The sequence below is a fragment of the Populus trichocarpa genome, chromosome 16 (assembly GCF_000002775.5).
Source record: "Populus trichocarpa isolate Nisqually-1 chromosome 16, P.trichocarpa_v4.1, whole genome shotgun sequence".
Taxonomy (NCBI): Eukaryota; Viridiplantae; Streptophyta; class Magnoliopsida; order Malpighiales; family Salicaceae; genus Populus; species Populus trichocarpa.
This window is the reverse complement of record NC_037300.2, coordinates 12,349,997-12,364,801: the sequence shown is the minus strand read 5'-3', so window position 1 is coordinate 12,364,801 and position 14,805 is coordinate 12,349,997. Positions and strand designations below refer to the sequence as shown.

The 14,805-nt window shown below is 30.6% G+C and overlaps 1 protein-coding gene, 1 long non-coding RNA gene and 1 other non-coding gene across 4 annotated transcripts; 1 reads left to right on the top strand and 2 right to left on the bottom strand.

Annotated features, from left to right (window-relative positions):
* Positions 1 to 1,190: 1,190 nt before the first annotated feature.
* Positions 1,191 to 7,828, top strand: LOC7466082 (phosphoinositide phosphatase SAC8). 2 transcript variants are annotated; one of them, XM_024588133.2, is made up of 20 exons: positions 1,224 to 1,540; positions 1,610 to 1,702; positions 1,791 to 1,918; positions 1,989 to 2,080; positions 2,178 to 2,235; positions 2,623 to 2,679; positions 2,871 to 2,904; positions 3,050 to 3,130; positions 3,226 to 3,332; positions 3,783 to 3,869; positions 3,958 to 4,035; positions 4,209 to 4,273; positions 5,756 to 5,854; positions 5,971 to 6,070; positions 6,225 to 6,333; positions 6,427 to 6,499; positions 6,586 to 6,679; positions 6,784 to 6,870; positions 7,323 to 7,398; positions 7,511 to 7,828. In XM_024588133.2, the coding sequence occupies exons 1-20, from the start codon at positions 1,372 to 1,374 to the stop codon at positions 7,636 to 7,638; spliced, it is 1,815 nt and encodes a 604-aa protein (XP_024443901.2). In that variant the 5' UTR covers positions 1,224 to 1,371; the 3' UTR covers positions 7,639 to 7,828. The 2 variants fall into 2 exon arrangements, 1 of the variants encoding a protein (XP_024443901.2); XR_002978507.2 differs by lacking the exons at positions 6,427 to 6,499; positions 6,586 to 6,679; positions 6,784 to 6,870; positions 7,323 to 7,398; positions 7,511 to 7,828 and having other exon boundaries at positions 1,191 to 1,540; positions 5,963 to 6,070; positions 6,225 to 6,265.
* A 448-nt stretch (positions 7,829 to 8,276) lies between these two features.
* On the bottom strand, positions 8,277 to 9,287 carry LOC112324437 (uncharacterized). Its single transcript, XR_002978274.2, has 2 exons — positions 9,029 to 9,287; positions 8,277 to 8,635 (listed from the first exon to the last, which is right to left on the bottom strand). It is a non-coding gene; the product is annotated as an uncharacterized LOC112324437 (long non-coding RNA).
* A 112-nt stretch (positions 9,288 to 9,399) lies between these two features.
* TRNAA-AGC (transfer RNA alanine (anticodon AGC)) lies at positions 9,400 to 9,472 on the bottom strand. Its single transcript has one exon. It is a non-coding gene; the product is annotated as a tRNA-Ala (tRNA).
* Between the last annotated feature and the right edge of the window lie 5,333 nt (positions 9,473 to 14,805).

The following is a 14,805-nucleotide window of genomic DNA, read 5'->3' as shown; positions in this document are numbered from 1 at the left end:
TTGGTAAGTAGCTTATCTTTAAAAGTATTTTTTAATTAAAAATATATTAAAATAATATTTTTTTATATTTTATATTTTTAATATTAATATATAAAATTATTAAAAATACCTAAAAAATATCAATTTAATAATTTTTTTAATAAAAAATAATTTGAAAAACAAAGACTAATGATATTTGTAGCTACAATACCATTAACAACAAGTCATCGAATATTTGAAATAATAAAATAATTGATATCATTATTATTATTATTTATCAATTTCACTTTTTCAAGTTTTCATAGAGATAAATATTTTTGTTTACTAATCACTATCTCAAAATTCTTTATAAAAAAATTATTAAAAACAAGTATTCAAAATATAATTATTTAAAAATTAATCAAATTAACCCAAAAAAAGCTCCTATAAAAAGAAATTCATCATGACCATAAACTTATCCAAAAGAAAATTAATCTTAGCTAAGACAAAAACAAATCAATTCTAAAGTTAAAAAAATAATTAGGGTACCCATGAACCTTATCTCATCTAGGCTATTGTTGGTGGATACCCTAATTAGGTGATTATCGTGTTCTAAAATTATAGAATCCTGTAAGTCACAACATCATGTCAAGTAAATATAATTTTAAATATACCTTAATTAGTCCAACACAAAAGATTTTATCAATTAAGTATCAAATGTTGGACATATTTCTCAATTGGATCCTTTTATCCATGTTTGTCAATACTTTCCAAGTCTTTCCGGAAAGAATTTGATTAAAAAAATAAAATTAAAAGATTTTTGAAACATTTTGACCTAATTGATAAATTATCTTGTTTTTAAACTAATTAGAGTTTTATTCTATAAATCCCAACTAGTTGAATAACATTATCACCATATTTATTTAACCCAATTTAATTTAACAGAACAACTAAATAATTTATAAAATTTAAAATCTAATAAGATTTAAGTTTTATTTCCAATCGTTTTGAATATTGATCCAATCAAAACAAAAAGATCTAAATAATTAAATTATAATTTAATTGACCCGATCAAATTTATATAAATCTCAATTAAATCATTTTTAAATAATAATTATTTTAGAAAAAATTAAAGTGAACCGATGACTTATAAATTAACCCAATAATTTCCAACTGCACCAGATCATAGACGATGTCTGAAAATTATGCTACTGATCCCTTTCCCTAATCCATTAAACTCAAAACACACCGTGTTAGAAAAATTCGGGAAACTAAAAAAACCGGGTATCCGTTAACCCAAAAGGCTGTTAAAAACTGACCATTCTCTCTATGATCCATTTTTTCCGTTGACTTTCTTAAATTTCCAAACTCTCTAAATTTCTCTTCATTTCTCCATTTTCTCAAAAGCGAATTATGGAAATTACCCCCTCTCCATCTCCTCCTCCTTCAGGGAGATTCAAACTTTTTGACCAATTAGAATTGCAAGAATTCAGCGACAAATACGTGATCAAATCCGTTGAATCTCCTAATCGTGGCTTCTCTATCAGTCGCCTCCACGGCGATATCCAGCCTCTTAATAATGGTAATTAAGACTTAATCAATCATTTTTTTCATTCTTAATCAAGCTCATTCGATTTGCTATTTTTAACAGATAATGATGGTGGTGGTTGTGATGAAAGTTCCGTTAGTCCGTCAAAAACCTCCGTGATTTACGGCGTCGTCGGCACAATTAGATTGGTCGTAGGTAATTGATTTTAATTAATGTATGTAATTTTCGAACTTCTTGCATTAATTTTCTGCTTAGTAGTGAATTTTGTGTTAAATTGGTGTAGGAACGTACATGCTTGTGATAATTTCGCGGAAAGAAGTTGGAGAATTTCTTGGTTTTCCTGTTTTCCGAATTGCTGCGATGAAGTTTTTGCCTTGCAATGAGGCATTGAAGTTTTCTACTGCGCAAGAAGTTAGGGTTTCACTTTGTTTCGTGATTTTTTTTTCTAATAGAATGTAGTTGTAATTTTTTTTTGGTGCAGAAAAGAGATGAGGCCTACTTTATGAATCTGTTGAAAGTGGTGGAGTCAACTCCAGGGCTGTATTATTCGTATGAGACGGATATAACTTTGAAGTAGATTCTCTTTAACTTGCAGCATTTTCTTTATGTTCTGTTCTGTATTGTTATCAAATATTGTGTTTATGCGGTGTGTTTGGTTGCTTCTTCTCAGTTTGCAGCGAAGATGTAAATTAGCAGAAGGGTGGATGAGTAAACCGATTTGGAAATCAGTAAGATTTTACATTAGTTATTAAGTACAGGTTATTATTTGAACTCTGCAGATTACTTATTATGTTTTAAAATGTGAGAACTTACTGCTGTGGACAGAGGGGTGTAGTTTTCTTAAATATTTTGCTTGGTTCTTTTTTTGTTGATTTTGGAGTGTCTGTTGTAGTTTCAAATTCAGTATTATGTATTTTTCTGAATAAGCTTTGGTAAAGGATAAGCTCAATGTAAAACACTTGTTGTCTTGTTTAATACCTTCTCCTTCTTGATGTTGGATCAGCTTTCCTAAAGTGTTGGAAACCTTCATTATATGTTATATTTCTTCTGTAGCGATCATGTACTGTAACTCATGCTTGTGGAGAATGTTGAACTTCTATTCTTCTGTCTTTCAGGCTGACCCTCGATTTGTTTGGAACAAAAGTCTTTTGGAAGAACTTATTGAGTTTAAGGTTAGATATTACATATATTCAAATCAAGGAATAATTGGGTTAGCATTTAGAAAATGTTTTCCTTTTGGAAGAAAAAATAGAGAGAAGGATGTTCTTTCCAAAACTAAACAACCATATCCTTGCAATTCTTCAGTTAGTATCGTCAATCAGTTTCATTTTTCTAATGTTCAATCGTTTTTTTCTGGTGGCAGCTTGATGAGTTCATCATTCCTCTACTTCAAGGAAATATCCTGACGTTTCTGATATCTCATGTCATTTATTTAACACACACTTCCCTCTCCCCTTGCTCAGTCTCTCTCTCTGGGAACATTTATTATGTACACCACATATAGTCCCTTATTTGTTTTGTTTTCATTTAACTAAGATTTACGCTTTGGAGCTGCACAGCTAAAGATAAAAGAGTCATCTGCCACAGTTACATTAGTTTCAAGAAGGTGTACTCGGCGTCTAGGTATTGTATTACTATGTTCAATGACTCTGATAGCTATCTGCTTGACTACATGTTAGAAATTTTAATTTTTTTAATATGATATAATGGTGGTTTAGGGACACGAATGTGGAGGAGAGGAGCTAACCTTGAAGGAGACACTGCTAACTTTATTGAAACTGAGCAATTGCTGGAGCTTGAAGGTTACAGATCTTCATTGTTGCAGGTATATCAGTATCTGATTAGGTTCTGAAACTAGTTGCAGGATCAAAATTATCAGTATCTGTATGAAGTTAGTTGTTCCTTTCCCCAAACTGTTTCATCAGCATGCTTCTGGACACAATAAATTTAAATTATGTTTAAGGCAGAACATTGGTAATAAATCACAAGTTTGTAAATTATTTTTCTCAAATTGTATAATTTCTGAATAGTTGAATTAAAATTCCTGTATTAGAAGCATATGAGCATGGAAATTCTCTTTTTCAGATCCAGTATTGTTACTTAATTCAATTGTTTGCAATTGCAAAAAGTTAATTTATCATGTTTGCTATTGTCAATATAGAATTTGGATTCATGTAATCAGTTTTCCCATGATAGAAGATTCCATTCTTCCCAATAGTAGAGAATGAATGCTTTATTGCAATGCTTTATAGGTACTTGTTTTTCCACTTTTCAGATTCGAGGTTCGATTCCCCTACTTTGGGAGCAGATTGTTGATTTGAGCTATAGACCATGTCTTAGAATCATTAGTCATGAGCAGACGGTACACTTCTACCATGAATATAATGCGTTTTTTTTTAAAAGCTGTAATGCATTTGCTAATACATATTTATCTGGTCCTTTTCCTCTAGTCAAAAGTTGTTGAGCGCCATTTCCATGATCTTTACCAACGATATGGGGATACCATGGCAGTTGACTTAACCAATAAAGTAAGATCATTTTCTGTTATGCCTTTCTATTCCGCAAATATTGTATAGTTTGTCAATTGCAAAACCTAAGAAGCTATATAACTTGTCCAGCTGGATTGGACCACAAACACTTCCTTTGTAATTTGCTTGTGACCATAGAAATGTTTCATGTTTGTTTGTTTCCCCTGTTGTAGCATGGTGATGAAGGTCAATTAAGCGCAGCTTATGCTGCTGAAATGCAAAAGCTTCCAAATGTGAGGTGACATTTTGCACTTCCATACATGTAATATTTTGATCTGGAACAGATATTTGGTAGTTTGATGAAAACTATGAATACTCCTAAAAAATCATCGCAGTCTTTACTTTGTCCTTGTTTTAATCAATGGTTAAGTCCCAAACAGACTATTTGGTGCAACATGTTTGCATAGCATTTGTTGTCTTCCACTTGATAGACTTTTATTGCACATAATTTGATTTTATCACTACTTGTTCTGCTAATATGCTGTCTTCTATGTTTCAGTTTGATTGTAGTTGATATTTGGATTTTGATATATTATCTTGGGCAAAGGTAACGGGAAAAAATATTCTGGGGATTAATTATTGGATTACTATGACTTCAGGAAGGCATATTTACTCTTTTTAGTGGAATAAAACTGGTTACTTGGAATATTGATGATTGAGGTTGTAGAATAGGATGCCATGATATATGGTGTAGCAATGTTTATGCTATGGATATCGTTACGGGGCATGAGGGCTTTATGGTCAGGCTAACTAATTCAGCAATACAACCACCAAGCTACCAAAGGAAGTTAGTGGATAATAGTGTGGGCCTCTTGTTTCCTTCAAAATTCAGGCCTTTCTTCACTGGTCAAGGCAAAATTTGATCTCATTTCTCTGGTATTACTCAAGAAAGTCATTGTCGACGGTTTTCAATGTTTTGTTTCTCAAGAGGGAGAAATTTTAATATAAGCTTTCTTCGAATTTGCATTTGGGAATTTAAGAAATGTAAATTGTATGGAGCCATTAGAGGACTGTAGGAAGAAGCCTACATACTTATTAGTTATTGAGTTTCATTTGTACGCGATAGATTAACAAGAGTGCTTATTATAGCTAACCAACTTTCATATGTCAGGAAAGTCACTTTCTGACTGTTCTCAATTTTTTGTTTATCAAGAGGGAGAAATTTTTAAAGAAGCTGTCTTAGAATTTGCTTTTGGAATTTGATAAATATAATATATGATGAGTAGGAGCCGTTACAGGTGTGAGAAGAAGCCTACAGGAATATTAGTTATTGTGTTTCACATATACAAGATAAATTAACAAGAGTGCTCGTGATAGTTGACTTAACTTTTTTTTAACTGTTTATCCCGCACTCGTTTGTTTAGTCTGGCAAGTAGTTTCTCTCTTCTCAAATGAAGCAGTATTTTATGGACTGCAGTTTTACTATTTGTCAATGAAGTATAACTTGTCTTCAGAAGCCAATGTGCTTAAAAAAAACCTATGTTTTGTGATTTAACTTAAAACTTACATGTGCTCATTGACCTATGTTTTTTTAACTGTTTATCCCGCACTCGTTTGTTTAGTCTGACAAGTAGTTTCTCTCTTCTCAAATGAAGCAGTATTTTATGGACTGCAGTTTTACTATTTGTCAATGAAGTATAACTTGTCTTCAGAAGCCAATGTGCTTAAAAAAAGCCTATGTTTTGTGATTTAACTTAAAACTTACATGTGCTCATTGCAGATATGTTCCGTTTGATTTTCATCATGTCTGTGGCAACTCAAACTTTGATAATCTTCAAATTCTATATAATCAAATCTTAGACGACTTCCAAAAGCAAGGGTAATGAAAGCAAAATGGGGTCCTGTTCTTGATTTCTTATAAATAAGTATGCCCTGATCCAGGTAGGCTAGTTATCCATGATACTGTTCTTAATCATTGCTATTCCAGCTGAGCAGATATATCCTCATAGACGCAGAAGGAAACATATTGGAAGAGCAGAAAGGCATTATTAGATCTAACTGCATTGACTGCTTGGATCGAACAAATGTTACCCAGGTTGGTATAGAACATTTTTCCTGCGATTCTCTGTCATCACTCTTATTGATATTCCTTTTTCCAAGTATTTTGGTTGCCTAATATATGCTGTTTTTAGGAAAAAAAAATTCAATTTTTATTTTGCTGAAGCTACTTCTGTTTTTCCTCCCGACAGAGTTTTCTGGGTCAGAAGTCTTTAACCATGCAATTGCAAAGAATAGGAGTGCTTTCTTCTATTGAGTTTATTACCATGTTCAGTGAAGAATATGGAAAGTTCAGAGCATGTATGTAACTTCTGTGTTTTTGCTTCAGTCTTCTACGGTGATTTGGAATTACCTTATAATTTTTCATCTGCATCATTTGGTATTTGTCAACAGTGTGGGCTGAGCAAGGTGATGAGGTCAGCCTTGAATATGCCGGCACTCATGCTTTGAAAGGGGATTTAGTTAGGTAATTCAAGGATGAACTCTTTTTTTTAAAAAAATTATTGCCTATAAATATCATCAATAGTATGTGTTGCAAATGTGATGCTGCAGATATGGAAGACAGACTATAGGAGGAAAAATCAAAGATGGGATGAGTGCCCTTTCAAGATACTATCTGAACAATTTTCAAGATGGAGTTCGCCAGGCAAGCTGCCTTCTTTATCTTTTATACGTCAACATACATAAATCGATAGAGTCATGATTGTTGTAGATCTAAAAACTTACCAAACAGAGTTTGCATGCTTTCAGGACGCATTAGATCTTATAAGTGGCCATTATAGTGTCAACAGAAATGGTCCTTCACCATTCCAGCTTAATGGATTCGAATCACTCTCTGTAAGTAGTTTTTTTTCCTATGTGTATCAGGACTGTTATTGCTACTGTAGTTCAGTCCGGTGGTCTTGTTATTCATACTATAGCCAATAGCACAGAAATGCATGTGCAGGAGCATTAGCAAAACACTATCTTTGAATATCTTGAAGTGATGTCGTTCTTTATGTCAGTAATCGGATGCTTGTTTTCATGTAGGGGAATACTTTCTCCAACTTAAAATATATACTAAAAAATTTAATCTAACCCATCTAGTTTGAGATTGAGACTACTGAAATTTTCAGTTTGACTGGAGAGAATGTCCAACACATTTAGCTTAAAAAATCTGAACCAGATAAATACTCACGTTCTTCACCAAATCATATGCAGATTCAGTTGTCCTGTTAGGATAATTTCCTTATACAATTCATCAGTACTATTCTTAACGAGGTCTCTAATTGGCAAAATGAATTTTGCAGTATCTTCCGGTGGCATCAGCTGCATCAGCTTTGATTATTGGAGGTTTAACAATAACATCTGTCACGATTCAGCAAGGTATTTCTCCGTTCTTAAGTTTTGATTTGTAACTAACATAGTTGTTTACCACTTGTTTTTCGAATCCAAAGTTTCTTAAGAAGAGTTAACATTCCGTCTTGCTCTTCAATAGCGGGACGACAGGCGCAGCAGTATTTGTCAACTGTTATCTGGGCTGGAGTGACTGCTGGAGTAATGGCAGTTGTTAAAGCTAACGGGCGGCAGTTTTGTTCTAGGCCGCGCTTGTGTGGTCTTCTGTAAGTTCTGAAGCGGTTGTGCTGCATTTTAGAAACCTTTACAGGATATTTATCTTATAGTTTACATGAAATAATGTTGAATATTCTTTATTTTAATTAATTGTCATCAGCATTTCGTATCCAAATATATAATGTAAACTCTAAGATGGTGTTGCATCTTGGACTTTATTAATAATATGTAATAATTCCGGATATTTATTATAATATAAAAATTTAAAATTAAACTAACATACTGCATCGTATTATCTAATGGGAAAATTACTTAAAACATCCAATGTAGGTTTTGAACATGGAGCACTTTCCTTTTTACTTTAAAAAATTACACTGGTTGATGTTGATTTCATTTCACATATTGAGTTAGAAATCTACGAAATTGGTCAACAATTTTATTTATTTTTTTGAAATATTATAAGTTTGCCATTATGATTTTTTTAATATCCCAAATGCCCTTATATTTTCTACATCTTTCTTCTACCACCATTTTTGCATCTTTTTCTTCCCCGCTTTCTTTCTTTTTTTAATTTTCAAATCTATGATGAATAAAAATTAACAAATTAAATTAAATTCAATTTCATCTTCTTCTCCTCCATCATATACTAACCCATTTCAAGCATCTCAAAATAATAATAATAATAGTCCATGTAAAATGAAAATAAGTCCTTGTGAGGCATTATAACCAACAACAAACAGTTTATAAGCAACCTTACCCATTATGCAAGTACCAAATATCTTATTGTTTCAAGAAACTAAATTTCTACGAGGTATTTCAACAAATAGGTTGCGTGCATCATTAATTTTGTCAATTTCTTGCGTGGATGGAGATCACTCTTGATGAAACTAAATTTCCACCAGGCATTTTATCAAACAGGTTGCGTGCATCATTAAGTTTGCCAATTTTTTTCCGCCGATAGAGATCACTCTTGATGATGGATACATCTTGTCTCCACAAGGACCAAGCTTGGCGAGTCCAAATTCATAGCCATCAACAACAACAACCACCACTGGTAGCGACATCAATAATAATCACCGTAATAGCAACAACAACAAGCAACAGCAGAAGTAAAGGCAACAACAACAACAACTACTGGTGTAAACCTAAATAAATCTAATTGATTAGGCCTTCACTTAAATTCAATTTAAGACCCCAAATAAACCAAATTAATATATATATATCATAAATTTGAAACCTAATAATTATATCTCTTGACTTATTGCTAGGATGGGGAGGCGACTGTTGTGATGATGGTTCTGTGGGGAATTTGAGAAATCTTGAGAGAGAGGAGTGACCTTAGTTATTAATAAATGGGCATTTTTATCTTTTCATCAAAATATAAAATTGGTGTTAGTTCGGTACGTAAAGTATAATTTCTCGAGATATAAAGAGAAAATGTTACCGTGCTCGTGCTCAAAATGCAGGATGATTTTTCCTGTTCTAATCATCATCATTGATGTTTCTAAGCAAATGGCTTCAGATAACAAGCTTAGTTGAATCAACTGCAAACCATATGTATAGCTCTGTCTTCCATTTTAATTATTATAAATTCTGATTTGGCAGATCTTACTATGACTCTCACCTTCCTCTTCATATTTATCTCACTTTTTTTTCTTTTTTGTCGTCAATATGGGTTTAGCCGTTCTTAATAGAATTACCATTTAGAGAAACACCAACACGTTACAATAAAACGACAATGGACGAGAGTTAAAAAAGCAAATCTACAGGTCTGAAAAAAATAAAATGAAGCACTCAGTTGTACAAAATCCATAATGGAGATGCGGGGTATCGATCCCCGTACCTCTCGCATGCTAAGCGAGCGCTCTACCATCTGAGCTACATCCCCTTTGGCTCAACAGCCCCTATTTAAACAATATAGAATATTATAATGTCAAAAAGAGTGTGTGAGGGAGTATTTGAAATTGAAATTCTGTCTTCCTCTTCAATAGCGGGACGACATGCGCAGCAGCATTTGTCTACTGTTATCTGGGCTGGAGTAATGGCAGTAGTTAAAGCTAACGGGAGGCAGTTTTGTCCTAGGCCTCGCTTGTGTGGTCTAATTCAAGGTCGGAAGCAGTAGAAACCTGAATTTATCTTGTAATTTACATGAAATAATGTTGAATATTCATTATTTTAATTAATTGTTATTAGCATTTCGTATCCAAATATATAATGCCAATTCTAAGATGGTATTGCAGCTTCGATTCACCTTTATTTGAAGAAATGGGGGGCATGAATTTTTTTTAAAACAAAAAAAACTCTCAAGATTTCATATACAAAGATTTCATAATATAATTGATATTATGAATAAATTTATATTTTTAAAATGTTTTTTAAAGTATTTTTCAACAATTAAAGATGACACAGGAAAATGATAGGAAAAAAATTATTTCAAATATTTTACTTAAAGAAAAATCTTTTTAAGATTAATGAAAAACTCCTCAATCAAAAAATTTGCAAAAACTTAAATAGAACCTATGAATTTTTATGTATTTATATTATACTGCGTAGATAATTTTAAATATTTTATTTTTAATAATGGTATTAGTTTCATATGGGTATGTATTTATTTTTTAAAATGTTTTTTTAGATATATATTAAAATAATATTTTTTTATTTTTTAAAAATTATTTTTGATATCAGCACATAAAAATAATCTAAAAATACAAAAAAAATTATAACAAAAAATTAATTTTTTTTAAAAAATGCTTTTAAAATAAAAAAAATAAACAACCTCTTAATTAGATTTGCGTGAACCATTCTGTCAAAGAAGATGGTTTTCCGGCCTCAAAAAGGCAGTGCAGGATGTGCGTTGAAAATTGATGTCAATGATCTGCATGTTCTACTGTTGCAACGCCAATTTGAGGTGCAAATATAGTGTAATGAAACTATAAAAAGACAAAAGTCTTATGCTATATAGCATAGGTGTAGCTGTACTGGTGTCGAACATTAATATGATCATAGCTTATCTTCAGCCATCCCAACATTAAATACATGATTAAGAAATGATGGCCTTTAAAAAAGATTTGCATAGAACAATTCAAGGGGCTTGTTATTAATGAACCAAAAAAATTGCAAATGTATCGAATCATTATATGATTTGAAATAAAAATAAACATCCAAAGAATAATATAAAAAAATTAACAAAATTATGTTATTGAATGAGTTTAAAATCAATAAAGTTGATGAATGTATTTATATAAAAAACACAAAAAAAATTATGTCATTGTATGTTCCTATATGAATAATATGTTCATTTTGGACAATAATGATTTTATAATCAAGTCTGCTTAGAAAATATTAACTAATAAGCTTAACATGATAAACTTGGGTATTGTAACTGTCACATCAGGAATAAAGATTTCTAGGGAATTTAATGGATTGCTATTATCCCAAATCTTATTATGTTGAGAAAATTCTCGATAAGTTTTATAGAGATGACAATAGCATTGTAAAAATATCAATAAATATAAGTGTGCATGTATCAAAAAATAAAGGTAAAGGAATAAACTAATTGGAATATTTTTGAATAATTATGAGCTTGATGTACGTTATGAACTGTACAAGGCCTGATATTGCATGCTTAGTTAGCAAACTGAGTAAATTTACCAGTGATCCAAGTATGAGTCATTAAAAAGAAATACTGAGGGTACTCAAATATTTAAGATATACCTTAAACAATAGACTACATTATACTGGTAACCCAACACACCAGCTAGAAGGGTATAGTAATGTCATTGAATATTCGACATTAAGAATTTAAAACTCACTAGTTAATATAACTTCACATTTAGTGAAGCAGAGTGTCACATAAATCTTCTAAGCAAATGTATATTCCAAGATCCTCTATGAAACTCAAGTTTATTGCCCCTAATAAAGCTGGAGAAGAAGCCAAGTGGCTTTAGAATTTCATAGAGGATATTTCATGTTGGCATAAACTAGCGTCAATAATTTGTGTTCATTGCGACAACCAATCTGTAATTAGAAGGACATAAAGTAGTATGTATAATGGTAATAATAAAATCATATACTTTGTAAACATAATGTTATTAAACACTTGCTCTCAAATGAGATTATTTCCATTGACTATAAAAAGTCAAAGAAAAATATTGTGGATTCGCTATCAAAGGTTTATCTTGAGAGCTTACGTATATTTCATCGAAGTGAATGAGTTTAAAGCTTTTAAAGATGAAAGAGAATAATGATAGTAACAATAACTAGTTAATTGAAGATTCTAAGATCTAGGTACAAATAAGAAACTAAATCATATAACATTCTCATTAACACTCATAAATTATTAGTTCATGCTTATTCCAATGATAAAATAAGTGTTAACTGAAACATAATAAAAAGTTGAGTTGTGCTCTTAATGATTTTCATATATTAATAAACTAAATGGAGTACAACAATATACTTTTAATGAAAGATTGTCAATATAAGTGAGAAATATGGTCATTTCTTTAGGAATTTTGAAAAGGATAGAATTTTCTAAAGCATTCATGAATTCAAGAGTTGTTTAAGGCCAAAATGAACATAGTAATGAGAACAAAAAAAAAAACTTCTAGGTAGAGAACTATATGAATAATATTATCTAGGTTTGCATACAAGACTGAATAGTTCAAGACATTACATTCACTATTTAGCTGAGTAAATATGATAGTGTTTCACTAAGGAATGTTCAAAGCCAAAAACTATTTATATTGATGTAGTAATTTATTAAATTCATATCTCTCAACAAATCTTTGAGTCGTTTCCAAACTGGTCAAAAAATTTTCATTCATGTGGGGGATTGTTATAAATTGTTTTAATAAAATATCATTGATGGGAACATTTGGTGGGAAATTTAAAATGGATCCCACTTACTTTAAGGTTAAAAATTTGTTGGAAATTATTCTTCCACTTACGTTATTTAACATGAAACATCAATATGATTAAAACAAATTATGAGTATATGAAAAATTAATCTGAAAAACCCTTAGTTAACATGTTTGTTGTGAAACCCAAAACCTTTTATTTTACATAGAAAAAAAATACAAGGTTGTCTTGTAGTTTATTAAGGCCATGTTTGTTTCCCGGAAAGTAGTTTCCGGGAAACCACTTTCCAAACTTTCCTGTGTTTGTTTGCCATTAGAAAAGTTGGTCAATGGAAAACACTTTCCAGTCAAAGAAAAATTTGGTTTGGTTTCAAAGAAAGTGTTTTTCCTTTTGGCTGTGTTTGTTTTCCGGAAAGTGGTTTTCGGGAAACCACTTTCCAAACTTTTCTATGTTTGTTTGTCATTAGAAAAGTTGGTCAACTAAAAACACTTTCCAGTCAAAGAAAAATTTGGCTTGGTTTTCAGAAAAGTGTTTTCCTGGAAAATTTGGGCGGAAAACACTTTCCGGAAGTTATGAAAAATTTAGAAATGTCATTATTTGCTGATTATATCAAATTTGATCCTTAAACTTTTGATTGCTATATATAATTTGTTTTGAATATTTATTTTTCAATTTCATCTCTTAAAATTTAATTTTTATATTAATTTTGGTCCTTATTTTTATAATTGCTATTTGCTTTTTCCTTATCATTTTTTTATTGAAATTGTTTATCTATCAAATTTGGTCCTCATTCTTTTGATTGTTACTTATTTTATTTGAAATAATTTATGAAATGTTAATTATTATTATTTTAATTTCTTCATCTTTCATTTTTTTAATTTTTTAGATTCGATCTCTATTATTCTGATTATTATTTATTTTATTTGAGATAATTTATGAAATTATATTTTTTTTCAATATCATTCTCATTCAACCTTTTAATTTGTAAGATTTATTCATCATTATTTTAATAAACTTGAAAAAAATAAAACATTAATAAGTTATTTTCCAGCTCATTTTCCATGACATAACCAAACACTGGAAAGTGTTTTCCAACTTATTTTCCATTACACTACCAAACATCGGAAAATACTTTCCCGGAATTCACTTTCCCCGAAATTTACTTTCCAAAAGAAAACTACTTTCCAGCAAACAAACGGGGCCTAAATGGAAAATTGAAGGATCACAAATGATCCTTAACAAAGTAATATGAGTTTAACCCACACAAGCGCACTTGGCTCAGGCTTAGACCTTGAACCCTGAGTTTTGACTATTGTGTTTAGGTTTGTTTTTTACTAATCTATTTTGGTTTTGAAATTGAGTTTATTATAAAATAATTATTTGACTCATAAGGAATTATTTTTTCTCACTCGTTGTTATATCTAGTCTAGCCCATAAATCTTAGCATTTTTTTTCCAAGAGAGTTTATTTAAATATAAAGAGTTTCTTTAGATAATAAAAAAAAAACATCATATTTGAAGCTGAAACACTTAGGTTTAATTATTTTTATGGTAGGTCATCAAAAATGGTAATGATGGAAAATTAATTTTTTATCCGTTTTAGTTTTAAAATCAACTACAAAAAAAGGTGAAGGAAGAGTTTTCTACATTGTTTTCTAGATTTTACAAACTCTTCCTCTCTTCTATTTTTAATTTATTGTCTTCTTTTAAATCTAATTATCTTCTTTGTTTTCCTTCCAATCTAGAGCTAAGATTAGTATTTGTATAGAGACACTTGAATTACAATTTCCTTTGATTCGTCGACCTTATTTAGAAGTGCATATAAACAATGTGGTATTGTTAAAATCTTGAAAGGCTTATTGCAAACATCTTTTTGCACGAAATGAGAAGCAATAAAGTCTCAAGGATAAAAGAATAATCCTTGATAACAACAAGACTTATCAATTTTTGAAGTGTTTCAACAAGTACTCTACTTTGATTTCATATAATCTAATATATTAGTGTGCATGCTAGGATTATATTTCAATTTCTTATGCTAATTTGGATACATGCATAGTATGAATGTTATATCTTTAGATGATATTATGTGTTATTCGTTAGTTTGCTATGATATATAAAAATGCATGCTTATATACTAAACTTGTTATAATAAACCAAACATCTATGTTCACCAACCTTATTTTGACTTACAATAAATACGTAATAGCAATTATAAATAATGCATCTAAGATTTTCACGGAGAGTTCAGTCATAGCTCAAGATTAACACAAATAATTTTCTTAACTCATGCAATTTGAAAAGGAAATGATGTTTCTAGTGATAAATGCGTAAGTAGCACATAAGAAAAAAGATATATAAATAAGGA